Below are 27,307 nucleotides of genomic sequence, written 5' to 3' on the forward strand. Positions count from 1 at the left end.
TCTTCATCTTACTTCCCATTCAGGGAGCTTCTCCTCCTCCACAAGATTCTTCATAACCCTTCTCTTTGTCTTGACTCTCAAACACTGCATGCCAAATTAGTTGTTTTTCAAGCTTGCAAAATGTAGATAGAGCATAATGAACATTCTGGGCGGCTTGTAAATTACCTTGTATAAGCTCCTTGCCATCGCTGGCTGCCCCATCTTTCTCCATGTGCATGTGAGTAAACACAATTTTTATCTTTCTAATTACATAAAGTTAGCAGAAGAAAGGGACATGGAATAATATTAGCATTTCCCAGGACAGATAAATAAAACATGAGGACACTGCCATTCTTTGCATTGCCTTTCTGCTAGACCTGGATCTGAATTCTGTCCTTTAAGGAACGCATCCATTACTCCTGTGTCTGCAGATAAACAGATTTGTCTTGGGGCAGATGGACAAATGGGGAACATTAGCTTTCTAGGTGTCTCTACTGTCACCCCACTGTGTACCTTATATCTAGCCCAAGCCTCCATTTATTGAGTCCCTGCTGTATGCCAGGCACTATCCTCTATTTCTTTAGGAGCAATTTTAGTTTTATAGAGAAGCTGAGTGGCAAGTACAGAATTCTGTACCAGTTATATGTTGTTTTCCCTTTCATCAACACTGCAGAACATTTGTTGCTGTTGATAGCCTAATATTGGTCCATTATTGTTAGTTTAAGTCCACAGTTTAAATTAGGGCTCACGTTGTATGTTATGCAGTTATGTAGAACTGGAAAGTGCATATATTCCAATTACAGTATTTTATAGAATAGGTTCCTTGCCCTAAATGTCCCCATTGCTCAACATGTTTAACCCTCCTTCCTCCTCTTCTAAACCTCTGCCAACCATTGAGGTTTTTGTAGGCTCTCTGGTTTCTTCCTCTTTTGGAGTATTATATAGTTAGAACCATATGTAGACTCAACATTCAGCACAGCCTTTCCAGATTGGCTTCCACTACTTAGCAATAGTATTTAAGTCTCTGCCATGTCTTTTATAGTTTGTGAGTTCATTTCTTTTTATCACTGAATAATATTCCAGTATATGGCTATATCGCCCTTTATTTATCCAATTCACTTACTGAGGATATTTTTGGTTGTTTCCAAATTTGTACAATCATGACCAAAGCTGCTTACGTACATTTTTTAATGTAGGCATAAGATTGCAATACTTTGGGTAGATACCAAATAGTGTAATTACTGGATCTCATGGTGATGGATTCTTCGTTTTGTACAAAATGGTCTTGCTATCTTCTACGTGGCTGCACCATTGTATGTTTTCTCTAGCAATGAGTGGGTGAGCATTCCTGTTACAAATATTAGCAAGTATTTGCTGGTATTGTAAGGTTTTCGCCACTGTTGCATATGTAGTATTTCACTGCTGAAATTTTAAATGTTCTAGGTACTTGTGCCTTGGTGCCTTAAAGTGGCGTAGAGAACACTCCATTCTAATCCAGCCTTCTCCTCTGTCTCCTCTTGCTACTGTTTCCCTCCCAATCAGTGATCCCAGGAAAAAAGACTCTTCTGCAGTCCTACACCACAGCACCTTCCTGCAATGTGCTGGCTCTTTGAGGATCCTGCTTCCATGGTGTCCTCTAAGAGAAAAACTTCCTGGATGCCCATGGGTCAAAGCTTCCTCACTTTTAATTCCTGAGTCTCATTTCACTACAAAAGCTCTCTATTCCTGTTTTACGAGACCTTGATGTTTCCCTTCCATTCGTGAGCCATCTCCTTGATCAAATTGCCCCTGTTGCTTAAGCATGAAGCTCACCTACTCTAACCCTTTCTTAGTTCCTTCAACTAGGCTGGCACATAGTAGGTAATCAGCAAGTGTGTTCTTAATAATAAAGGAAAATATTGGTAGACAAACTGATGGTTAGAGACACATATGCTCTTTAAGTATATTTGACTCAAAATTGTCAGTTTCTTTCTTTTGCTTTGTTTCTAATGATTTTAATATATATATACATATATAATGTGTATATATATATTAAAATCATATATATATATATATATCCCCTTTTATCATTTTAAACCAGAATCTCTATTTCCTCTGCTATAGTCTCCAGGCAAGCATAACTCAGTAAGTAAAGGAGATTTTGATCTGCCTCTTTAGTATAGCAGGCAATTCATCAGTCTCATAAATAAAAGAGATTTTGGACCGGCAGGCAGGCCTAGGCGGCGGAAGCAACGGCGCGCAGGCAGGCCCGGGCAGCGGAGGCACCAGCACGCAGGCAAGTCCTGGCGGCAGAGGCACCGGCGTGCAGGCAGGCCCGGGTGGCGGAGGCACCGGCAGTCAGGCCCGGCAGGCAGGCCTAGGCAGCGGAAGCACCGGCGCACAGACAGGCCCGGGCGGCGGAGGCACCAGCACGCAGGCAAGTCCGGGCGGCAGAGGCACCAGCGTGCAGGCAGGCCCGGGTGGCGGAGACACTGGCAGTCAGGCCCGGCAGGCAGGCCTAGGCAGCGGAAGCACCGGCGCACAGACAGTTCCGGGTGGCGGAGGCACCGGCAGGCAGGCCTAGGCGGCGGAAGCACCGGCGCGCAGGCAGGCCCGGGCGGCGGAGGCACCAGCACGCAGGCAAGTCCGGGCGGCAGAGGCACCAGCGTGCAGGCAGGCCCGGGAGGCGGAGGCACCGGCAGTCAGGCCCGGCAGGCAGGCCTAGGCGGCGGAAGCACCGGCGCACAGACAGTTCCGGGTGGCGGAGGCACCAGCAGGCAGGCCTAGGCGGCGGAAGCACCAGCGCACAGGCAGGCCCAGGCGGCGGAGGCACCAGCACGCAGGCAAGTCCGGGCGGCAGAGGCACCAGCGTGCAGGCAGGCCCAGGCGGCGGAGGCACCAGCACGCAGGCAAGTCCGGGCGGCGGAAGCACCGGCGCGCAGGCAGGCACAGGTGGCGGAGGCACCGGCAGGCAGGCCTAGGCGGCGGAAGCACCGGCGCACAGACAGTTCCGGGCGGCGGAGGCACCGGCAGGCAGGCCCGGGCGGCAGAGACACTGGATGCAGGATAGTGCGGGCAAGAAACAGTGAAGCCTGCACTGAGAACAGATTGCCCCGCTACAATTAAATCAAACCCAATAGATAGCATCGGTAAGAGGAGATGGGCAGACGCCAAGGCAAGAATTCACCCAACAATCTGAAAAACAACATGAAAACACCAGAACCCAATGATCTTACAACACAAGTACTTGAACACCCTATCACAGGAGAAGAGGAAAAAACTGACTTTTTGAAAGCAATAGAGTCCCTTAAACAACATGTAAAAAACGCCCTCATAGAAATGGATGAGAAGTATAACAAAAAGTTTGAAGAAATGAGTAAATACGTAAATGATACCCTGGGAAGCCAAGAAAAAACGATCAAACAGGTAATGGAAACAGTCCAAGAATTGAAAACTGAAATGGAAGCAAGGAAGAAAACACAAACTGAGGACCAGCTGGATATGGCAAATATAGGTCAACGAGCAGAGACTACAGAAACAAGCATAATCAATAGAATACAAGAGATAGAAGAAAGAATCTCAGATTCTGAAGACAACATAGAGAAAATAAACGGACTGATCAAAGAAAACACCAAAACCAACAAATTCTCATCACAAAACATTCAGGAAATATGGGACACAATAAAAAGACCAAACCTAAGAATAATAGGGATAGAAGAAGGAGAAGAGGCACAGCTCAAAGGTCCAGAAAACATTTTTAACAAAATTATGGAAGAAAACTTCCCCAACTTAAAGAAAGATATTCCTTTGAATATTCAAGAAGCATACAGAACACCAAACAGACTGGATCAAAAAAAAACATCCCCTCGCCATATAATAATCAAAACACAAAATATACAGATTAAAGAAAGAATATTAAGAGCTGCAAAGGAAAAAGGCCAAGTAACTTATAAAGGTAAACCGATCAGACTTACACCTGACTTCTCTATGGAAACCATGAAAGCCAGAAGGTCCTGGATAGAGGTACTACAGAAACTAAGAGACCATGGATGCAAACCCAAACTACTATACCCAGCCAAGCTATCGTTCACTATCAATGGAGAAAACAAGACATTCCAGGATAAGAACAAATTTAAACAATACGTTGCCACAAATCCAGCCCTACAGAAAGTAATAGAAGGAAAATCACAACCCAAGGAATCCAACATTGCCAACACTGCCTACAATAACCCAGGCAACTAGTGACCCTTCAACAGCACAACTCAAAGAAGGGAGACACACAAACTCTTCTACCAAAAGCAGTAAGAATAACCGGAGTTAACAACCACTGGTCATTAATATCACTTAATATTAATGGTCTCAATTCACCTATAAAAAGGCACAGGCTAAGAGATTGGATACGAAAACAGGATCCAACAGTCTGTTGTTTGCAAGAAACTCATCTCAACCACAAAGACAGGCATCTACTCAGAGTAAAGGGTTGGGAAAAGGTTTTTCAAGCAAATGGTCCTAAGAAAAAAGCAGGTGTGGCCATACTAATTTCTAACAAAACTGACTTCAAACTAAAATCAATCAGAAGAGATCGACAGGGACACTTTATACTCATAACAGGAACGATTCAGCAGGATGAAGTCTCAATCCTGAATATCTATGCCCCTAATATAAAAGCACCCACTTATGTAAAAGAAATATTGCTAAAACTCAAGGCAGACATCAAATCACACACACTAGTAGTAGGAGACTTCAACACACCTCTCTCACCAATGGACAGGTCAATCAGACAGAAAACTAATAGAGAATTAAGAGAATTGTTGGAGGTAATGAATCAAATGGACTTAACAGACATCTATAGAACACTCCACCCAAATAGGAAAGAATACACCTTCTTCTCTGCAGCTCATGGAACCTTCTCGAAAATTGACCACATACTTGGAAACAAAGGAAACCTCCACAGATACAAAAAAATATCAGTGTCCACCTGTGTCTTATCAGATCACCACGGATTAAAGTTAGAAGCCACCAACAAAGCTACCCCCAGAAAGCTGACAAACTCATGGAAACTGAACAGTCAACTACTGAACCACACCTGGGTCAAGGAAGAAATTAAGAAAGAAATTAAAGTCTTCCTTGAATTTAATGAAAACAAAGAGACAACATACTCAAACCTATGGGACACGATGAAAGCAGTGCTAAGAGGAAAGTTCATAGCACTAAGTGCCCACTTAAAGAAAACGGAGAAAGCATACATTGGGGACTTAACAGCACACCTGAAAGCTCTAGAAAAAAAAGAAGCAGACGCGCCCAGGAGGAGTAGAAGACTGGAAATAATCAAACTGAGGGCAGAAATCAACAAAATAGAAACACAGAAAACAGTCCAAAGAATCAATGAAACAAAAAGTTGGTTCTTGGAGAAAATCAACAAGATTGACAAGCCCCTATCCAAACTAATTAAACGACAGAGAGAGAACACGCAAATAAATAAGATCAGAAATGAAAAGGGGGACATAACCACAGACACAGAGGAAATTCAGAGAATCATTAGATCTTACTACAAAAGCCTGTATGCCACAAAACTGGAAAATGCAAAAGAAATGGACACTTTTTTAGATAAGTACCATATACCAAACCTAAACCAAGACCAGGTGAACGATCTAAATAGACCTGTTAGTCGCGAAGAATTAGAAACAGTTATCAAAAATCTCCCTTCCAAAAAAAGCCCAGGGCCAGATGGTTTCAATGCAGAATTCTACCAGAACTTCCAAGAAGAGCTAATACCTATACTTCTTAATGTATTTCACAATATAGAAACAGAAGAATCATTGCCAAATTCCTTTTATGAAGCTACAGTTACCCTGATACCAAAACCACACAAAGACCCAACCAAGAAAGAGAATTACAGGCCTATCTCACTCATGAACATCGACGCAAAAATTCTCAATAAAATACTGGCAAACCGAATCCAAGAACACATTAGAAAAGTTATCCATTATGATCAAGTAGGCTTCATTCCAGAGATGCAGGGCTGGTTCAACATACGCAAATCTATCAATGTAATCAACCATATAAATAAACTGAAAGAAAAAAACCATATGATCATTTCATTAGATGCTGAAAAAGCATTCGACAAAATTCAACACTCCTTTATGATAAAGGTCTTGGAGAGATTAGGGATACAAGGGGCATACCTAAATATAATAAAAGCTATTTACAGCAAGCCGACAGCTAACATTAAATTAAATGGAGAAAAACTCAAAGCCATCCCACTAAAATCAGGAACACGACAAGGATGTCCACTCTCTCCATACCTCTTCAATATAGTGCTTGAAGTTCTAGCAATAGCAATAAGACAACATAAGGGGATCAAGGGGATCCGTATTGGAAAGGAAGAAGTTAAGCTTTCATTATTTGCAGATGATATGATAGTATACATAACCGACCCCAAAAACTCTACCAAAGAACTCCTACAGCTGATAAACACCTTTGGTAATGTGGCAGGATACAAAATCAACTCCAAAAAATCAGTTGCCTTCCTATACACTAAGGATAAGGAAGCAGAGAGGGAAATCAGAGAAGCATCACCTTTCACAATAGCCACAAATAGCATAAAATACCTTGGGGTAACTCTGACCAAGGAAGTGAAAGATCTATTTGGCAAGAACTTTAAGTCTTTAAAGAAAGAAATTGAAGAGGACACCAGAAAATGGAAGGACCTCCCTTGCTCTTGGATTGGGAGGATCAACATAGTAAAAATGGCAATTCTACCAAAAGCAATCTATAGATTCAACGCAATCCCCATCAAAATCCCATCAAAATTCTTCACAGATCTGGAGAAGACAATAATCAACTTTATATGGAAAAACAAAAAACCCAGGATAGCCAAAACAATCTTATACAATAAAGGATTGTCTGGAGGCATTACCATCCCTGACTTCAAACTCTATTACAGAGCTACAGTACTGAAAACGGCTTGGTACTGGCATAAAAACAGAGAAGTCGACCAATGGAATAGAATAGAAGACCCTGACTTTAGCCCACAAACCTATGAACACCTGATTTTCGATAAAGGAGCTAAAAGTATACAATGGAAAAAAGAGAGCATCTTCAACAAATTGTGCTGGCAAAACTGGAAGTCAATCTGTAGAAGAATGAAAATAGATCCATATATATCACCATGCACAAAACTCAAGTCCAAATGGATTAAAGACCTCAATATCAGTCCAAACACACTGAATCTGATAGAAGAGAAAGTGGGAAGTACTCTACAACACATGGGCACAGGAGAACACTTCCTACGTACAACCCCAGCAGCACAAACACTAAGGACATCATTGAATAAATGGGACCTCCTGAGACTGAGAAGCTTCTGTAAAGCAAAGGACACTGTCACTAAGACAGAAAGGCAACCCACTGACTGGGAGAAGATCTTCACCAACCCCGCAACTGACAAAGGTCTGATATCCAAAATATACAAAGAACTCAAGAAATTAGACCGTAAAAGGTTAATCAATCCAATTATAAAATGGGGCACTGAGCTGAACAGAGAGTTTTCAACAGAAGAAGTTCAAATGGCCAAAAGTCACTTAAGATCATGCTCAACTTCCTTAGCAATCAGGGAAATGCAAATCAAGACAACATTAAGATACCATCTTACACCGGTCAGAATGGCTAAAATCAAAAACACCAATGATAGCCTCTGCTGGAGAGGTTGTGGAGAAAGGGGCACTCTCATCCATTGCTGGTGGGAATGCAAACTTGTGCAACCACTTTGGAAAGCAGTGTGGCGGTTTCTCAGGAAAGTCGGGTTCAACCTACCTCTTGACCCAGCAATACCACTATTGGGAATATACCCAAGAGATGCCCAAACATACAACAAAAGTATATGCTCAACTATGTTCATAGCAGCATTGTTTGTAATTGCCAGAACCTGGAAACAACCTAGATGTCCTTCAATGGAAGAATGGATGAAGAAAGTATGGAATATATACATATTAGAGTACTACTCAGCAGTAAAAAACAATGACTTCTTGAATTTTGCATACAAATGGACAGAAATAGAAAACACTATCCTGAGTGAGGTAAGCCAGACCCAAAAAGAGGAACATGGGATGTACTCACTCATATTTGGTTTCTAGCCATAAATAAAGGACATTGAGACTATAAATCGTGACTCTAGAGAAGCTAAATAAGAAGGTGAACCCAAAGAAAAACATATAAGCATCCCCCTGAATATTAACCTTCATCAGGCGATGAAAGAAGACAGAGACAGAGACCAACATTGGAGCACTGGACTGAAGTCTCACGATCCAAAGGAGGAGCAGAAGGAGAGTGAGCACGAGCAAGGAACTCGGGACGGCGAGGGGTGCACCCACACACTGAGGCAATGGGGATGTTCTATCGGGAACTCACCAAGGCCAGCTGGCCGGGGACTGAAAAAGCATGGGACAAAACCGGTCTCGCTGAACATAATGGACAATGAGGACTACTGAGAACTGAAGAACAATGGCAATGGGTTCTTGATCCTATTGCACGTAATGGCTTTGTGGGAGCCCAGGTAGTTTGGATGCTCACCTTAATAGACCTGGATGGAGGTGGGTGGTCCTTGGACCTCCCACAGGGCAGAGAAACCTGCTTGCTCTTTGGGCTGAGGAGGAAGGAAGACTTGATTGGGGGAGGGGGAGGGAATGGGAGGTGGTGGCGGGGAAGAGGCAGAAATCTTTAATAATTAAATTAATTAATTAATAAAAAAAATCAGCAAGAAAAAATAAATAAATAAATAAATAAAATTACGGTATTTTTAAAAAAAATAAATAAATAAATAAATAAAAAATAAAAGAGATTTTGAATCACCAAGTCATTAATATGAACACTAGATAAAAACATAATATACATATCCTTTTTCTGAGACTTATAAATTCTGTAACTGCTGGTAGCCTGGGTTCAGAGTCAGGTCACACTCCTACAGAATGGCCATCCCCAGGAATTCTCCCTCTCTTGAGTACTGAGGGTTGGGGACCACTCACTTGCACAGAGACTAACAGTAGTTACACTTTGAGATGCTTGGAATTCGTCAGGACAGCGAGTCCTGTTGGTAGAACAGGATGCACCTTAGAGAGTAGCTGTCTAATTGGTGAAAGGGCTTAACTTCTGTGAGCCTGAGAAAGCAGATCATAATATCACATCATTGTGACCATGATAAGATGAAGAGCTACTTTTAGGGAAAACTGAGTGAGATGGTGTACCTAATATTGGAGATTTATAATGAATTCAGTAAAGTTTAAGTTGAAACTCTCCTCACCCCAGACCCCACATCTCTATCCCATACCCAATCAGAGTTACCTCCTACCTACTCCTCCTTCCCAGTAGCTTCCAGTGAAGAAACGTTTTCTCCTTGGAGAATTAGAAAAGGGGTTTCCAGCATAATGCATTATCCAAGCATGGTACCTGCTGCCTGTTAATACTCATGATTGATTCTGAGTTAATAGATATGAGTGGTGCCTTATACCAGCCCAGGGCCTGTTTGCCCAATGCTGGACCCTTCCTTGGCCAGTTGATGTTACATTACAAGGAGCTGATCTCTGCAAGGTGATGTCCTTGCAATTAGGAACTCTCCCCCTTGTGTCCAGCTGCTGCCAAAGACACCCATGGTGGTTCCAGTCCTACTTTACCCCAAATCTAGAGTTCTGAGAATGCCACCGCATCTTTCTCTTCCTCTACTCTGTGAAAGTAGTGTCTCTTTGCTGTTTTTCTAAATTATCTCACTTCTTAAACATTTCTTCCATCACTCAACCAACAACTTCTGTAGCCATCCCCCGCTGTGAATACTTACATGGTTTCTAATCTCCTGCGTGGAGATTTTTGGAAATAAGAACATACAAACTTGAAGTTAATAGGCCCACACTTTTCTATGTCGCACCATTCACTAGTCATACGGCCAATTTTTATGAACCTCAGTTTACTCGTTTGTTACAAGGACTAACGGAATCATTCTGCCTCTCATGAGATCACTGAGAGCACCCAATGGGGCCATTCAGTCATCCACTCACCAAGTACTCACTGAACGCCTGCTGTGTGCTACTCCCGTAAGGCTGTAAGGGATGAAACACAGAACAAGGCAGTCAATGCCCCATCGCAAGAAACTCAAGTCAGTGCCAGCAAATGTGCTTAGAAACTGAAGAGTACTGTAAACGTCTACAAGGAAAAGATGTTTGCCCTCCTTAACCCTTTGAGGCCCTAGGATGCCCACACCTCTCTATCCCACTGACTGTGAACCCCATCTCTGCCCTGGAGTATAATGGGGGTAATGTATGCAATGGCAGACTCACAGTGACCCAGGTAGCAGACTGGGGGTTCTCACCAGACCCAACCAAGATGTTCCCTAGTGTGTGTAAATTAGCATGTCAGAATTGACATTAATTAATTGCAAAGGATTATCCAGCTTTTTCTGATGTACCGTTTAAAGTATTATTTGAAAGCATGCTATTGACTAAAGTCCGAACATCTTGTTGTTTATGTCTAGACTGTGTTTGAAAAGGCATCCTCAGTAACATGATTTTTAGTTATTGATGACTTCTTTTCTGATGATCCAGTCCTCAGTTTAATGAGAGTATTGATAACAAGACACTGCCGACATTCTGTCTGCATCAGTGCTCCAAAAGACAAACATAAAGTAGTTTGTGTTCATGGGGAAATGGGTAAACTTACTGTCTTTAAACAAGCATAGAAAGGAAGCACATTGATTCAGACTCCATGACCTTATGGTCTGGGCACTGATATCGGTCTCATATTATTTTATGAAGCAGGTATTTCTATTCCGATATTAATAGGAGCCGGGGATACACCTGCTCAGGTAATGGTGAAATCATAATCAAAATAGAAAGTAGAAAATGGGTCCTTTGTCAGATTCATCACTTCTCTGTACCTCTGTTTCCTCATTTATAAACAACATATAACTGTGAGAAAGAGGCAGAATCCCTAATGAGTGACAGTTGTACAGAAGACATGACTGACCTGTCCTTCCACAGCTTCTCATTTACCACTTCCTGCTTTTTGTTCTCTCTGCAGATGACCACTCCCGGGTGAGGCTGTTGGTGCTGGATGGAGACCCCCACTCTGACTACATCAATGCCAACTACATCGATGTGAGTATCATGATTGGACTAAGTAGCTATGGGCTAGAGTTGACTGTCCAGACTCGGAATCTAATTGAGAGGCTGTCTTTAACCTGTCCACCAGAAGGTAGCCGGAACATGTCCAGAGCTGTGTGTCATTTCCCTAGTTTGTATGGCACAAGTTGATTATCCACCCAGAGCTACAGCTGCTTTCAGGCAGACTAGAGTCATCTGTTCTTTGCAGCTCCAGGGAAACAGCTGATCTTATTCATTCAGTCCATGCATTAATGTGTATGTGTCTATCTACTCAATCATTCATTTGAAGATACAACCATTGATGCAACAAAATGTTTAAAATACTCACTATGTGCTAGATATTATGAGGCCCATAAAACTAAAAATGTCAAGGTCTCCACCCTTAAAAACATCAGGAGAAGCTGTGCACATCTGTGGTAAACTAGGGTAAACTAGAGCTTGCTGACTATTATAGGTTCAGATAAAATACTGTCAGGATTCAGGGATGGAAAAAATCACTTCTTCAATCAGAGATGCAGAAAATTGTGTGAGTCAAAGCTTCAGGTGCAAGTGAAATTTAAACTCAAAGCAAGAGGGATGCTCTTTTGGTTAGGGAACTGCTCTTGCCAAGAGGAAGGAGTTTGGAAAGAAAGACCTATCATCTCTGTCTGAGGGCTGTGGGAACAGGATAGTGGCAGCACTGGAAAATGAGGTTGGCCCTGGATCCTTGATGACTTAGGAGGTTGAACCCTGAAGGAAAGAGAAAGCTCTTGAAGGTATCTGAATATGGGCGGTCCCATTCAGCACTGAGCTCTGCAATTCTTCTGCTCCTGGAGAAAAGGGAAAGCCCAGAAAAGAGAGCCTGGAATTAATATACAGCCAAGTAGGAGGGAGGCTGCCACCGCATTTCAGACACTGCTGAGAAAGGGACTCGGTTCAAAGAGGAGCCAAGACCAGCGTGCACGGAAGTGAAAGACTCTACAAAGGAGGAAGTATGGTCACTATTGCCAAGTGGATAGCCCAGCATCACTGACCCAAGCTGACTTCTCAAGGACTCAGATCAGAGCCCAGAGGCCTTGAAGAAAGACTCAGTTTCCCACTGATCCCTCAGATGCTTGAGTGTATTGATAGACCAGCTATGAAGTACAATAACATGTTTCATGAATTTTTTACAACATAGCCTGAGCAGTAGATTCATTAGTTCACCAAACATTTATTGAACTTTAAACCTGATGACTGCTTTACACTGGATGAACACTTAGCCAACAGATGCCAGTTCAGGCTAGATTGGTTCCTTCCTTTTCTCCTTCCCCTTGATTATGGCTAGGTAGATGTGACTGTCCTAAGGGAGAATACCCATATAGAAGCTTAGAAGCCTAAGTTGCTAGCGCTATCTGACCTTTGTTATGTAAATAGAAATACCCAGCAAAATCACATTCCTAAATATCCACTCAGCCCAGCATGGTCATTTGTCTGTTTGCCCCCAGTTATTCCTTGACACTCTCTGCTCTCCTTTGCTTTGTAGATGGTAGTGATTGTGCACTTGTGAGCATGGGTATAGTGTTCAGGGAAGGAGGAAACAGGGATTGCTAGGACCCCCAGGGATGATAGAAAGAGAGCAACCAGGGTATCTCTGCTCTCTTCCTGCATGGGTAGAAGTTCCTCCATGGCAGCCTTTCATCTGCATCTCCAGTTTCCCTCGCTTTGAGTTCTAACTCCTTCCAGGCCATGTCAGATCCCCAGTTCTTATGATTTCTGTCTTCCATTGTTCCTCTAGGACAGTGTCCTCAACCTGTGGGTCTTGACTCTTTCACACAGGTCGCCTAAGACCATCAGAAAACACAGATATTTATATTACAATTCATAGTAGTAGCAAAATTACAGTTATGAAGTGGCAATAGAAATAACTTTATGTCTGGGGGGCCACCCAAACATCAGGACCTATACTGAAGGGCCATAGCATTGAGAAGGTAAAGAACCACTGAGCTACGGGCTCTATGGGCTGCTGATCTTGAGGTTGACCCGTGGTTCCTCTGTGCCATCACGCTCCTCTAGAACTTGTCAAATCAGTTCTCCATGTTGAAGCCCCTCGGTCCGTGATGCCCAGAGTGGTTTCCACTTTCCTACCTGACCCTGCATAACAAAGGACCTGCTGTGTCACCAAGACCTGGGGCTAGAGCTTCAGTGGAGATAAAGAAGGAAGTCTCTGTGTCTGTAGCCCTCCAGATGACGTCACAGGGAGCAACCCAATTCTGAGCAGCTCGTCTCCAGCAAGAGTGGGTTGCTCTAAGCATCCACTGGCCATGTCATTAGCTTTCCATTCTAGTAGTCATCTCACAGATACCAAGCAGACGTCCCACTGTGTGCTAGAAATACTGACCTATCAGACAAGGAGTCTGTCTGGTAAGAGAGGTCAGATGAGAAAAGATTCTTTCCCAGAACAGAGGCTGTCAGACCAAAGCCTCAAGAAGGAGTCCAATGAAAGTTTGAAGGCGATGACATCTCAGCCCTGCCTTAGAAAGTGACAAAGAACCAACTGGACAAGAAAAGGTTGTAGCGACCTAAGAATGAGTGATCACTCCTCGTGTACCAGTGTGTCACCTTAAGTAGTACCTCGGCCTAGCTAGATGAATATCTCTAAGACCCATAGCCAGATGAGTAAGCTGGGACTCTCAAGGTTATGAAATGTACCCAGAACCCACCCAAGGAAGTCAGAGAGGGGGAGCTAGACTTTGAATCAAGAGTGCCAAACTCTGTTTCCTCCAGTAATAATAAGTAGTGACAGTGGTAGTAGGTTCTTAATGGGTCACTCCTGGCCCTACGATGTATGCTTGAAGCGAATCAACTTACTAAGTCTTTTTGGTGAAGCTTCAATGTAGTTCTTATCATTCCCACTTTGCAGATGGGGAAACTGAGACCTGGGGAAATTGAAAAACTGGTCCAATGTCAAAGAGATGTGGCACAACCTGGATATGAACCATAGCTGAATGTCCCAGCCCAGTACTCTTTTTCCCCTGGTCCTTCATCTACTCCTAACGCCATCCACAGCATGCATCTAGCAGACACTCCTCTAGCACTAATTGATACGGGCTGGACTAGTTTCTTTCTTTCCTTCCCCACCTTGACTGTGGTCAGGTGGCTATGACAGTCATAAGGATACAGCATATACATAGTCTTGTGTGCCCAGGTGGACATATTTAATCTGGCGTTTAATAGCTAAATGGAAACCCCCATCGAAATGATTTTTCCAGCTACTTACTCAATCTGCAGTAGAGTGAATGTCTGAGTACATGTAGAACTGAGAAATCTCCGTGTAATACAGACAGCAAATGAAACTGCTTTAAATGCAAGTGACTCTATACAGTGCCAGCACTAATCAGCGCTGTCCTGTTCTGTCATTACAAAGTCTTTTGCAAGCCTCTAAAAGACAGGAAACCAGCAATGGAGGCTAAGAGCACTGCCCTAGGTCTCACAGCTAGACTTTAATTCTCTGCAGAGCTGGAACACAGAGGAGCCCCCTCCCTTTCTGTGTAAGAAGTAGACTGTGCAGACAGGCCAAATGGCCCTACCGCATGCTGTCCTAATGGGCAGTGTCAGGCCCTGAGCTGCATCTCAGTGATTAGCATCAGGACTAATGAGACTGCAGTTGTGAATCCCATCCTTGTTGGGCCTGTTGTATACAGGCCTTTCTGGGGCTACCTATGTAACTTAGGGTAACTGCCGTAGAGTATCAGGGTTTCAAGAGGAAACAAGCTGGCTCACAGGTCTTAACCGGGTAGAGTTTAACAAGTGCCTAGATAATCCTGAGATGGACTAACCAACCAGATTGTGTGGAATATTCTGTAGCTAGAGAAGGCAAAGCGAACAAGTTTGGTGTCTGGATAAGAGAATGGGTATAAAAGTAATAGCATTACTGTAAGGAGGGGGCTGTCATGCTCTTGCCAGGGAGAAGCTAACCCCTGCTAATGAAGCAAGGAAGAACCTAGAAGGGCATATGCCCCAACTTCCCACTGGCCCCTTAGCTTTCCCTTCCCCTCCTACTTAGAAAATGCCCTCTGAATGCTTGAGGACATGGAAGCCTGCACTGTGGTTTATTTTGCCCCCTCCCATTGCTACAGAGCGGAGTGTGGAAAAGACAATGGGGAAAGAGGCAGAGGCAAGACAAAAAGACACCAAACATAAAAGCACCCTCTTATGTTAATCATGATGGGGCAGGAAGCAGGATAATCACAATTGTGAGCCTACCTGAGATCCCCGTAGAACTATACTCTGTGGTCTCCTGGGGATCCCTGAAACCCAACAATGGAGTGGGGGAAGCTATCTAGTCTTCATCGCTTTGTCCTGCTCTTCAGCACAGCCCAAAGACAAGAGCTAGCCATCCAAGTTAGAGGACCTTCTCTGTAATTGAATCTTGACAATTCATTAAAATGACTCTATTTGGGTAATGAGCTGGATGAGGTCAACCTTGCCCGAGCCTCTGGAGGCCATGGTATGCTACTCTCTGAACCAGCCCACTGGCCTGTTTGTTTGCACACCCGAAAATATATTAGCCACTTGAATCTGTTATAAATTACCAGCCTGGAAATAAATATCATATCTGGGTCCCCAGTAAGTAACAGATGCAGGAGTGCAGAGTGAGATAAATGCGTTTTGGATGCAAACCTCTTTCCCATTGCTCACAGACAGATGGAGGCAGGCCCAGCGCTGGTTTGCAGTCAGCCTGTGTGCTGTGTAGGTGGGACTTAAATGAACTGGGAGTTCTTTTAAGGTTAAGAAGTTTTCTTCACTAGCTCTTGGCAAATCCCCAGAGGAGACCCAACTGAGCAGCACATTTCCTTTTATTTCCATTGCTAAGGAATCGCTCTCATGGTTTAAAATTTTCCTCTTCGGTAACTCTGTGAGTTTCTTGAGTCTAGATCAGGTCTTTTTGCCCAGATGCGGCATGGGGGCAGGCATGTGGCACACGTGCATTTAGATGCGGCATGGGGGCAGGCATGTGGCACACATGCATTCAGATGCGGCATGGGGGAAGTCATGTGGCACACATGCATTCAGATGCGGCATGGGGGCAGGCATGTGGCACACGTGCATTCAGTGGGTCCCCAGGGGCTTACTAGCTAGGCGGTCTAGTCAAGTCAATAATCTCCAGGTTCACTAAAAAGACTGATTTGTAAAGACATCTGACACCGACTTCTAGCTTTCACACATATTTACACACATGCACTGACACCTCCACACACATGTGCATGCATACATGAACACGTGCACACAAAATGGAAGAACAAACAAAAATAAGTCAGGGGTAGGAGAGGGAAGCAGACAGTCGCCTGGTGCTAAGCCTTCTGGACAGAAATGTGACCACTACTTCTGAAGAAGAGCTACAAGTTCATGGGCAAAGGGGACATCAGTGGGAAGACTAGACTTGAAGTGGAATTTCAAGAATGTCAAGAGGCCCAGCCCAGAAGCTAATTAAACCACCACCTCATCAGAGAACATTCCTCTGGTCTATAGCTGAGTCAGTTCCCATGGGTGCTCTATGGAGCCCCCCATCTTCCCTTGGAGTTTCATCACCCAGCTTGTAGATGTCTATGAGCTGCTCCAAAGCAGAGCCTACATGTGGCTGTCTCACCATTGGGTTGCCATGCATTGTGCATAGCAGAATGTGCCCCTTTGATGCTTGCTGGTCAAATCTGAAATGATTGCGTAAACAAATGAAAGCACAAAATAGAGCCTTGGCAGGCCAACCTCACAATGGATGTGTGAATTTCTTGCCCAGAATTTTCTGCCATTAATTTCAAGTACATTTGAAATCTTTCAAACCCAGTTTCTTTCGATGCAAAACCAGACCTATACATGCATCCCACTGACCAACCTGTGCAGAAAGCTGCACCTCACTCCAAGCTGTGTGTCTCATGACCCAGGAGAAAAAAAGGATAAAAGTTCTTAGTGCTTGCTGTTCGTATTCCTGTATTCACTGGGTCTCTGTGAAGCCCTGTGGAATCTCTCAAGAGAAAGCAGACTCATGAGGAAGGAGTTACCTCTGTATCACAGAAGTCCTTGGTAGTGAGGCTGGAACACAAGATGAGTGTATTGAGGGAGCAGACACAGCAAGAGATCTGGGAAAAAAAGTTCAAGATGTGGATGCTATTGTGTAGTTACTATAAGATGAAGCATTTAAACATTGCCATGCAAGTAATGCAGAGTCACTGCAGACTCAAATAAAAACAAAAACCTGACAACCTTGGGTGCATCCTGAGAAGCCCACTGCTGCAGGAAGCTTATGTGCTTCAGGAGTAAAAATGGGTTCTTGGAGGACACCAGGAGGTTGAAGCTATGGCCCAGGCCAGGGAAGACTTTGAGAACAGCTGATGAGGGAGATGCCAGAAGAGAGTATACACAAGAAACCTCATCATTCTGGGTTCTAGGGAGCTATTTTCTGCTCCCAAATCTACTCAAAAGACCCCAGAATCTAAGTCTCCTATCCAGCCTGCATAGCCCTGTTCATCTTGACTTGGAATTACAGATACACCTTTCCATCCGTTTGCTCGTGGAGGAGAGCTCAGTTACTAACATGGGAGGACTCACCTCTGCAGCAACCATAACTGAGAGGCCAGGGAAGAAGGGGCTGATGCAGGATCTGCATCAGCATATATAGTATAAGAGGCCACACCCCAGAAGGTGGGTAACCACAAGCTATAAGACTTCCTACAGCAATTCCCATTTTGCCTATGAGAACACCCGGTAGCTAGAAAGAGATGTGTCTTAATATTATGCTGTTTCCAGGCTTTGAAAGGAAACTCTTGGTTGTGTTTTCTTCCTATTTTCCAGGGGTACCACCGTCCCCGGCACTACATTGCAACCCAAGGTAAGTGTCTTGGAGTGACCTCAAGGTTATCTAGGAAGAGGGATTTTTTTAAAATCAGGGTAAGCCTTATTATCTACTCTTCCTCTCTCTGTTATCCCAATACTCTTTGTCCACTAAATGGTCTGGCTTCTCCTGAAGGAAGGGGATTAACTTTTGTAGACTGGGAAGCCAGAGAGACAGGGCAGCAAAGCCTCCACCAGTCTTTGAAGAGCAAGGAGAGGACATGTTTGACCTAGACTTTCAGCAGAAATGGTTGTCACTAGGAAATATTATTCAGAGGGAAGGGACCACGTGGGGGGTAACCAGAGAAAAGCCTCAGTGGGTACTCAAGAGACATTCCCATCCCTCCAGTGAGTGCAAGTCCACAAGAGAGATGCAGCCCATTGCCCTGGGAAGCAGTGTGGCAGTATGCTATCAGAAGGCTTAAAAATGATGATGCCTTTTACAGCCTCCTGGGGGAAGTCCTGAAGATAATTATATGTGTGGACCTTGACATATATCAAAAGCATTCTTCACAATGTTATCGTGTCATCTGTAATAGGAAAAAGTGAACAATCCTAAATGCCCAATAGCAGACAGGTTGTTAAATAACATATGGCATCTCCATGTTGTAGAAAGCGCTGTAGCTTTGAAATATATTATTTTTGATGATATGAAAATATACTTATAATAAACCTGGTGCTTATTGCGGAAAATGTATATGTACAAACAAAACACAGAAAAATGCTATTCAAATTTCTTTCAAATGCATGAATTGCTTTTGTAATTTTAAAATTGATAAAGACCCAGGAGATTAAGAATTGTTTCCTAGGAAATTGCTTTGGACTGTCAGATCCTATCTCCTATTCCTTGGTTTTTCGGTCTTTTTCCTTTTTTTTCTTTCTTTTGTATTTTCTGTGCTTTAATCCTCTCCTTTCTGGTCAAACTTCAGATTATTGTCTCTGACATTTGTCAAATTCAGAACTCGGGACCCTCTTGCTTTTGGCAGCTCTACCCTCCCTACCCTAGTTCCCTTGCTATCTCTCATCAAGATCCCACTGTCTAATTTCTGCAACCCCACCGTCCTTGGACACGATAGTCCAGATAAAGTAGTGGATCAGGAAAAAGTGGAGCTGCTGGGCTGAGCATGAGGGTGGGGGCAAGGTTGAGGAGAATGCTGCAGACTACAGATACCAGAAAAGTGGGGTTTTTTTCCTTATCTGTGCTCTGCTGTGGCCCCAACAGATTCACGCCTCCAGCCTCAGTCTCAGCTACTTGGTGTCCCACTTAGGTCCCCTGGTCTCACTCTTTCCCACCTAGGTTGAACCCTGATTAAACAGCCGAGAGACAAACGGCTCAACATCCATTTTGCACCCACAGCCTCTAACCCCATCGTCTTCTCTGTTGCCAGGTCCAATGCAAGAGACTGTGAAGGACTTTTGGAGAATGATCTGGCAGGAAAACTCTGCTAGCATCGTCATGGTCACAAACCTCGTGGAAGTGGGCAGGGTAAGCATCTCCTTCAGTCGTGTGGGCAGAGGGTGGTGGAGATACACCCTGGGGTGCCTGCTGTCTGCACTGTGCCACCAGCTTCCTAAGCAGTACGACCTCTTTACGACAGCCTATAGGGATGGGAGATACCTTACTCTATTTCACATATGAGCAGAGTTCTACTCCTTCAAGTCTCCCATCCCATTTCTATCCTCTCTCTCCACCGATAATGTCATCTCATGCATTTTGAGGAAATTAAAACCATCAGGTGGGAACTCTCTCACCAACACATCCCAAACCTATAATCTTATTCGTATCTGCAGCCATATTCACAACCTTCCTTTCTTCTCTCAGGGTTAGCCGTGAGACAGGGCTGTTTCTATTGATTCCAAAAGGTTGAATATTGGCCATTTGTTATGACTAAGCCCAACATGGCAAACACTAAGTTTCTGCCCTTGATAGGTGACCCTCTGAAAGGTCACTGCAAGCCCTTGTTCACCTCCCTTCCTCATCTTTTAGCCCAACATTCTTTTTCCATTAAAGAACCTGGCCTTGCCTAAAAGAAGAGAATGAACTTGTACTAGCAAAGAATCCAGAGGGACAGGGCAGGAAAGCAACCAGGAGTCCCCGAGAATCAAGGAAGTGACACATTCAGCTTTGAAGGGAGGCTGCAGGGACCTGTCACTAGGATATATCGTTAGGAGGAAAGGAACCAGGCAGGGCAGATCAGACGTATTAATATCCTCAGGTGCAACCCAACAAGGCTCAGAGATTTTCTCATATTCCCTTTTCATTTGAAATATAAGACTCTTCTTCATTGCTGAATTATTTCACCTCAGCATGTGAATATGCTCAGTAATTTCCATCTCAGAGGGACAAAAACCACCACCAAATGAGTCACAAAACAAAAACTAAAACCATGAGCCTGCTAAAGGGAGGGGCGGGATGGGGGAGGATTGATAGCAGTAATAGAAAGGCAGGGGAGAGAGAGTAATCTGAATAAATCATATTTGTGTACAAAATTATCAAATAACAAAATTAATGACTAAAAAACTATTAGAAACATTTTTAAAGCCAGACAAAGGTACCTTCCCTGTTCACGTGTTTCTGCTGCATCTCAAGGACTCAGAGGCCTTTTGTCTCCTCTCGGGTCTCCTCTATCCACCTCAACATGGCAGGTCTCTCCATTCCACCAGTGAAACTGTCAGCATCACTGCCTTGGTGTTGACAAACCCAGGCTCCACATCTCTCTTCATCTGTCTTCTCTCAGCAGCATCTCACCCTCTCCTGCCTGCTCTTCCTCCCCTGACTGTGAAACCTCATCAGGGTTCAGGCCTCTGTCTCTCTCCGTTCTATCTAGATTGGGTCTAGGTTGTCCTTAGCCAGAGCTTAGAAATGGGACAACTGTTTCCAACGTCGCCTCTGCCTCTTTGGTTAACTGTGGCCTGTGGGTGGATGGGTGGGCTGCACTGGAGAAAGCCGATGTACAAATATCTAGACTCAAAGGGCTGCCATACTGTAGACAAATTACACAAGAGTGGTAGACAGGTCAGTTTTTATAGTTAATCTGGAGAAAGTGTCCTGGTCACAGAGGTGCAGAAGAAAAGGGCTGTCGCGGTGTCCTGAAAGAGCCTGGACCTTAATAGAGGATCAGGGCCAAGTGGGACTTTATCCTTGCGCTTTTACCTCTATCTGTCCCTGTTCCCCCATTTTACAGATGAGGCGTGGGTGCCAAGGGGTAAAGACCTGAACCAATTAGCTCTCTTCTCACTCTTGACACTCATCCTAGGACTTGTAACCCCACTGTTCAGACTGCACTGTTCAGACAGCTCCCGCTGTCCAGCTGCCTCCGCCCAGGGCCTGCAGCTCCAGAGGGAAGCAAAGGAAGCCCAGGGTTCGAGAACTCCAGCACATTCCATATTCTAAAACAAATTCTCCCAGTGATGGGGCGATGGACTGTGGATTGACTGGGCTTGCAAGGAGGAGAAGGTTCCTAATGTAACTCCTGCTAGTGGCCAACTAACACAATGACTGTGCAAGGTGATGTTCTTGGTTATGACACAGACAGCTGGACTTGGTCCTCACTCCATCCCTTGCCAGCTGTTGACTTTGAACAGGTTCCTTGGCTTCCCCATGTTTAAATCCTCATCTGTAAAATGTGGGTGAGCATACCATCTAAGGTTATGGTGACATCAAATTAAAACAATATATACAAATAAGTCAAAGAACACTTATAGCAGGCAGTGCTAGACAAGGTAAGTATCAGCTCTCATTAGCCAAAGGAATCTAAGGCTTTCTATGAGGGTCTTAGATCTAAAGTCTTAGAATCAAGCAACGTTCTGCAAACCCTGGTGCACTCTCCGTTTTTCCCTAAGTGATTCCATGGGATGCTAGTCTGCAGGCTGACTAGTGAGCAGAGGGTTCCATGGTTAAATATGTTTGGGAAATGCTGTGTCCTCTGTCCCTGTCGGAGAGTCCTGAGATATTTAACAGCATTGGTGCCTCTGAGGATCTAAGTCACGTTTTAGCAAAGCAGCTTGTTTAACTGTGTTGAAACAGCATTTCCCAAACTCATTTGACCACAAAACCTTTTTGTGTTTGTTTTGTTTTGTTTGTTTCTTGTTTTTTTGTTTTTGTTTTTGTTTTATTTTTTGTTTTGTTTTGTTTACCTAACACCTATTAGCACCCAGCGGAACACACTGTGGGAAATGCCACGCTAGGCCGTGCGTCGTCCCCCGGAATGGTAATAACACTTTTGCTATTTTAAAGGGGGAAAACCATGATTTCTTTTGCTCTCTGTGGAACTTAGAGTCAAACGTGGGAACTGCTTGCTGGTAGCATAGGCACAGAGCAGTGGCACATCTTCCCTTTGAGCTCAGGACTGTCTGTCTCTTCCCCAGCAAAGAGCCTTTCTCCTTCCACTCCCCAGTGACCGCCTCTTTATAAAGACCCTCTCCTCAACCCTTCTGCTTCTACCTCCTCACTGGTTTCCACCTGAACTTCTCATCCTTGCTCAGAAAATAATGCTCAGCATCCCCGTGCTGACATAGTAGGAAATAACCACTTCACCACCTCCAGTACTATTATTCATCGGCTACGTGGGGATGATACGCCTCCTGTCTTACCTAGTTCTTTCTCATGTCTTAGGGTAGCAATGCACTAGAAAACCACTAGGAGCTGTAAGAGAAGAAACCTCTGTCATTTGTAATGGCCCCAGTGAATCTGGCAGTGAGTTAGGCCCGGTGTCATTTGCTGATCCCTGACCACTGAGCGCCCCATGGGCTGAAATGCCTCCAAAGTCACCCTTGGGTTATTTGGATGGGAAAACCAAAGGAGTTGGCTTCTCATGTTTGGCACTGTTTATGCATTCTCTTCCCTATCCTTTCCCTGTCTCTCACTTGGCCACAGGTAAAGTGTGTGCGGTACTGGCCAGATGACACAGAGGTCTATGGAGACATTAAAGTCACCCTAATTGAAACAGAGCCCCTGGCAGAATATGTCATCCGCACCTTCACAGTCCAGAAGGTAAGTTTCCCTTTCTGTGAGTACTCCCTCTTCCAAGTCAGTTGATGGGGCTACTCATCCAGACAGTGGAGACCAAGGGTCTGATTCGTACCCAGCCACACACTTGACATGATAAACAGAATGGTAATCAGAGTTGATATGGTCATGTAGTGGGTTCATCAATTAGAGAGAGAAACAGACTTCAACAGACAATACAGTAGACAAAGGGATATATTGTGATAAGAGCCATAAGGAGCAAAGGATGGAGAGAGGACCTACAGAAGCACCATTACATACTCCTAGGACTGAAGTCGCTTGTAGAATGCAGAAAATTGGGGGCTGAAAAGGCTCCAGTCAGGAAAAGCATGGGAGGAATAATATCCTTGGCCAAGTGTCAAGAACATAGCATGGTGGGCAAAAAGAAGCCAGAATTTCCCAGGCTGGGAATCTAGTCTGGGCCCCATTTCAACCAGTGGCAATTTGGTTCTCTGGTGGGTATCTGTCCCTGTCCGAAGATGTCAGAACATCACAACATGAGAGAGGGTGTTTTGTTACTGACACCTAGTGGGTGGAGGCCAATAGTGCTGCTAGAGAATCCACAACACACAGGATAAAGCATTATCCAGCCCGGCATGTCACATCCAGGAGTTATCTAGGTTGAAAGATACCAGTCCACACATTTGTACTCCTGCTGACTACGGACATACTAGTGAGGGCTAACCTCCAGGGTGGGTCAGCGCTTGCCATTTAAGGATGGACATCCAGGAAAAGGGACAACCAGAAGGCACCAACCACCGATACTGTGTAGTCAAGGCACCATGAAGAGAGTCTGAATGGACACCATTTTTGTCTAATGAGTCCCCAGTTAATGTTAAGAGGATCTCTCTAAGCCCAGACCCCAACAGGGAGGAACTGTAGCCTGCAAGCCATGTTGAAGGAGTGTTGTCTTTTCTTGGCTGTTTTTTTTTTTAATCTTTCCTTGAACAATCATAAAGGGAGGCATTACCTATAGAAACGTCACTTACGAGACCCTGCAAATCTCTAGGGATTAACACCACAGCTTCCCCATGGTATATGGACAGGCAATCAGCAAACTGTTTCAACAGTTTTAGCGCAACACCAGTTCCTGAACTGGAAACACAGGAACAGCAAATAGAAGTGTCCTTTACCCCTGGAGTAAGCACAGCTCCCCCATGGACAGCATAGCACAAATGGGGAGGGTGCACACCAGTGTTGGAGCCTTCCTGCCTCTCCTCCCCATCTCTGATTCAGTCAGGCTTTTGTCCCCTCCCTCCTAGCCTTACTTTGCTTCTCATCTTGCTCCATCTTAGTTTGGAGTTCCTGAAAGCAGAGCCCAAAGCAACAGGAATTTGAATGAATTGTATATGGAGAGGGAGCTTGCAGGAGGGGCGGGGACCTTAGTAGGCATCACGCTTCAGCCAGACTCTACAGGAATCTCTCCACAGGTATAGCCTTGCTTACTGGGTCCCTACAAGGGTACCAGCCATTCTGGCTTGCCCAGAACAGGCTAGGTTTAGCACTAGAGGTTCATGTCCTACAAAAGCCCTCCATTCGGGGCACACTGGACTATTGGCTAGGTCAGTTAATACCTCAATCCTTCTGTCAGGTGGAGAAGGCTAGCTATCCCCAGTCAACCCAGGAATGGGATGCAGGTCCAGCTGAGGGTTGTCCTCAGAAAAAGGGGAGCATGAGCTGTCTCCAAACAAAACACATCAGAACCAAGATTGGATGGACAACAACACACAGCCTGAACCTTTCCTCCGCAGGGCAGCCTATTGGGAGGCTTGATATCATGGTGCCCTTGAGATAAAGCCAGGACTTGGGCTGAGGTTGCAGGCCTCGAGGCTTCAGTGCCTCCCATCCCACTCCCCACATCCAGCCCTGTCAGCCTTCTATGCTCTTTCTTCATCTCTCCAGCTCTGACCTGGCTCCTTTGTGGCTCCATGCAGTGCTCTCTGTAGCCTGTCCCCAGGATCTCATGCATGTGGTCGCTCTGTGTCCTCAATGGAGTAGGGAGCACATACACACGTCAGCTTCATAATGTTGAAGAGTGCAGGCGGTGGGGACATATGGTCACTGTGCAAAGCATCCCCATACATTCTAAACCTTGTGTAGCTTCACTTTCCTATTCTGAATCATGAAGATAATGACAGGAAGCCTGATTCATGGACTAAATGAATAAATACATGTGTGTGTTCAAAAGAGTGACAGGGACATCACTGATACTTAGTATAAATGCCAGCTTTTATTTTCACTGCTGCATTCCCAGACCTCAGTCAAGAAGGCCTCTTCTAAGAAGCCTTCCCAGGTTTCTCCTCCCCACCTGTCTTGTTAGATAATTCCTTTGTACACTCTGGTCAGATTATCCACATAGGAGTCTCCCTCTTCCTCACCCAGTGGGGCCATGAACTATTCCAGGGGCAGGAGCTGTGGCTTAAATCATCCCTTCCTAGTGCCTAGCACGTGTCCAGGAAAAGATGACCCTGGGTGAATATCACTTAACTTGAGATGAACAATAAAGTTGATGTTTCTTAGCACCAGCTAGGAATTGCTCTGAATGTCTACAAGACATGCAAGCAAAGTTCTCATACACATAAAAATAAATAATTAATTTCTAAAAGGTTCTTCAAAAAATGACTGGTTTCACATTTCCAGAAGTAACTGAGCTCCTGTGAGCTAACACCCATTAACCCAGCAAGGGCCTCCTTTCCCCACGCAGCAGAGAGGACCATTCCTCAGTACCACAGCCCCTACTCTCCCATGGAGCTCGGGGGGCACATGATGGCAGCAGGTGGAGGAACAGAGACCCTTTCTCTCCTCAGAAAGGCTACCACGAGATCCGGGAGCTCCGCCTCTTCCACTTCACCAGCTGGCCTGACCATGGTGTTCCCTGCTATGCCACCGGCCTTCTGGGCTTCGTCCGCCAGGTCAAGTTCCTCAACCCCCCAGAAGCCGGGCCCATAGTGGTCCACTGCAGGTGAGTCAGGCCTCTATCCCCATTCTGCAATGAACTGTACCTCTGGTTTGTTCTCCATACTGTCCCATGGCTTTTGTTTCTTCCTTTAAGATTCCTCCTCCTGTAAACCAGAGCCCAGCCACCTTTTGAGAAGACCTGGGTCCCTAGTGGTGGTAGGGGTTATGTTACCATTATGAATGTTGTCCCAGAGACACAGTTGGACTCGGCAGCACCTGCCATGCCTGCTATGTAAATCTGGCCAAATTATTTCACTTCCCACCCAAGCTTGAGAATTGAACAGTACCCTCTTACCATTCCCATTTTACGGATGGGGAAACTGAGGCATGGAGATGAGAAAGAGGTGGGAAATGTCAAGGCTGGGACAGTTGACATGTTCTCTGGGGCTTCCTAGCAGCAACTTGATATGGGATACCTTGGCATAAGCATGCATCTCTTCGCTTCCACTATTTTTAAAATCAATTGCTGGCCTGCAAGGTCCCTAATAGAGAGCAAGTGGTCAGCATCAGCTTCCCCTTATTACAGAGACGGGAAATTTTCAGCTTTGACCTAGAAAGTCACATTGAACTTAAGTGGCATTGAATCCTCCTAAATGGAGATGAAGTATTGTGTCAAGGGCGTTTAGAATTGGAGGAAGGTAGATGTCCAGACCTGAAGGCCAAAGAGTCTGTATTCCCCTCCTTCCTACGCCCCTCTATTTCAGTATGTCCTTGGGCTCAGCATGTCTTCTTCTACCTTGAATGCTCAGGCCGTCTCATCCTTCCTGACAATGTCTGTGTCTGCCAAGAAGTCAGGGAAGACACTATGCATGTCTCAGGCCCAGCCCCTCCCTGTGTGAAAATCTCCCACACAGCATCCCTTTGCGTTCTCCACAGTAGTGGAGACACATCCACATTTCATAGGTAGAAACCTCTGCACTGTCTGGATGTTTGGCATGGATTTTCTGCTTTGCCCTTCCTCATAAGCACAGAGGAAAGGTGCATTTGTGTTGAAGCCCGATATCCCCAACTGCAGGCAGAGTTCAGGAGGAAGAGAGGAAAGGAGATGATGGCAAATATTCACCAGACCCTCTGCCACGTGCAGTACTGTGTATGATGGCCTGTGCCTGCATCTCCATAACAAGACACTGTAAAGCATCTAAGCAGAGTGGTACCTACTCCTGAAGCTGTTACGGTTTGGCTAATGCACACTAAGTGCCTGAAAGAATTCTAAACATAATAAGCACTTAAATCCACCACTCTTGCTGCCTCTTAAGGTCATCCAACACCGCAGGTGGGGTTAACAAATTCTTTCAGACAGGAAATGTGTCTTGCTCATCTTCCTATGCCTACTCTTAATCTTGGCATCCAGGGCATCATGGATGCTCTGTAAATATTTGTGGATTACAAGTAG

General features: G+C 44.8%; 1 protein-coding gene across 14 annotated transcripts in view; it reads left to right on the forward strand.

Moving 5' to 3' along the window:
- Ptprt (protein tyrosine phosphatase receptor type T) overlaps positions 1-27,307 on the forward strand; it is a 1,077,234-nt gene that overhangs the window by 1,014,857 nt on the left and 35,070 nt on the right. For 8 of the 14 annotated variants that reach the window (XM_057780248.1, XM_057780252.1, XM_057780246.1 and 5 more), the window contains 6 exons: positions 11,020-11,096; positions 17,910-17,946; positions 19,337-19,434; positions 22,100-22,159; positions 22,825-22,941; positions 25,764-25,918. In XM_057780248.1, coding sequence (XP_057636231.1) covers positions 11,020-11,096; positions 17,910-17,946; positions 19,337-19,434; positions 22,100-22,159; positions 22,825-22,941; positions 25,764-25,918 — 544 coding nt within the window. The remainder of the gene's footprint in view (positions 1-11,019; positions 11,097-17,909; positions 17,947-19,336; positions 19,435-22,099; positions 22,160-22,824; positions 22,942-25,763; positions 25,919-27,307) is intronic. The other 6 variants (XM_057780255.1, XM_057780256.1, XM_057780251.1 and 3 more) reach the window with 1 other exon arrangement.

The sequence above is a fragment of the Chionomys nivalis genome, chromosome 9, assembly GCF_950005125.1.
Source record: "Chionomys nivalis chromosome 9, mChiNiv1.1, whole genome shotgun sequence".
NCBI lineage: Eukaryota > Metazoa > Chordata > Mammalia > Rodentia > Cricetidae > Chionomys > Chionomys nivalis.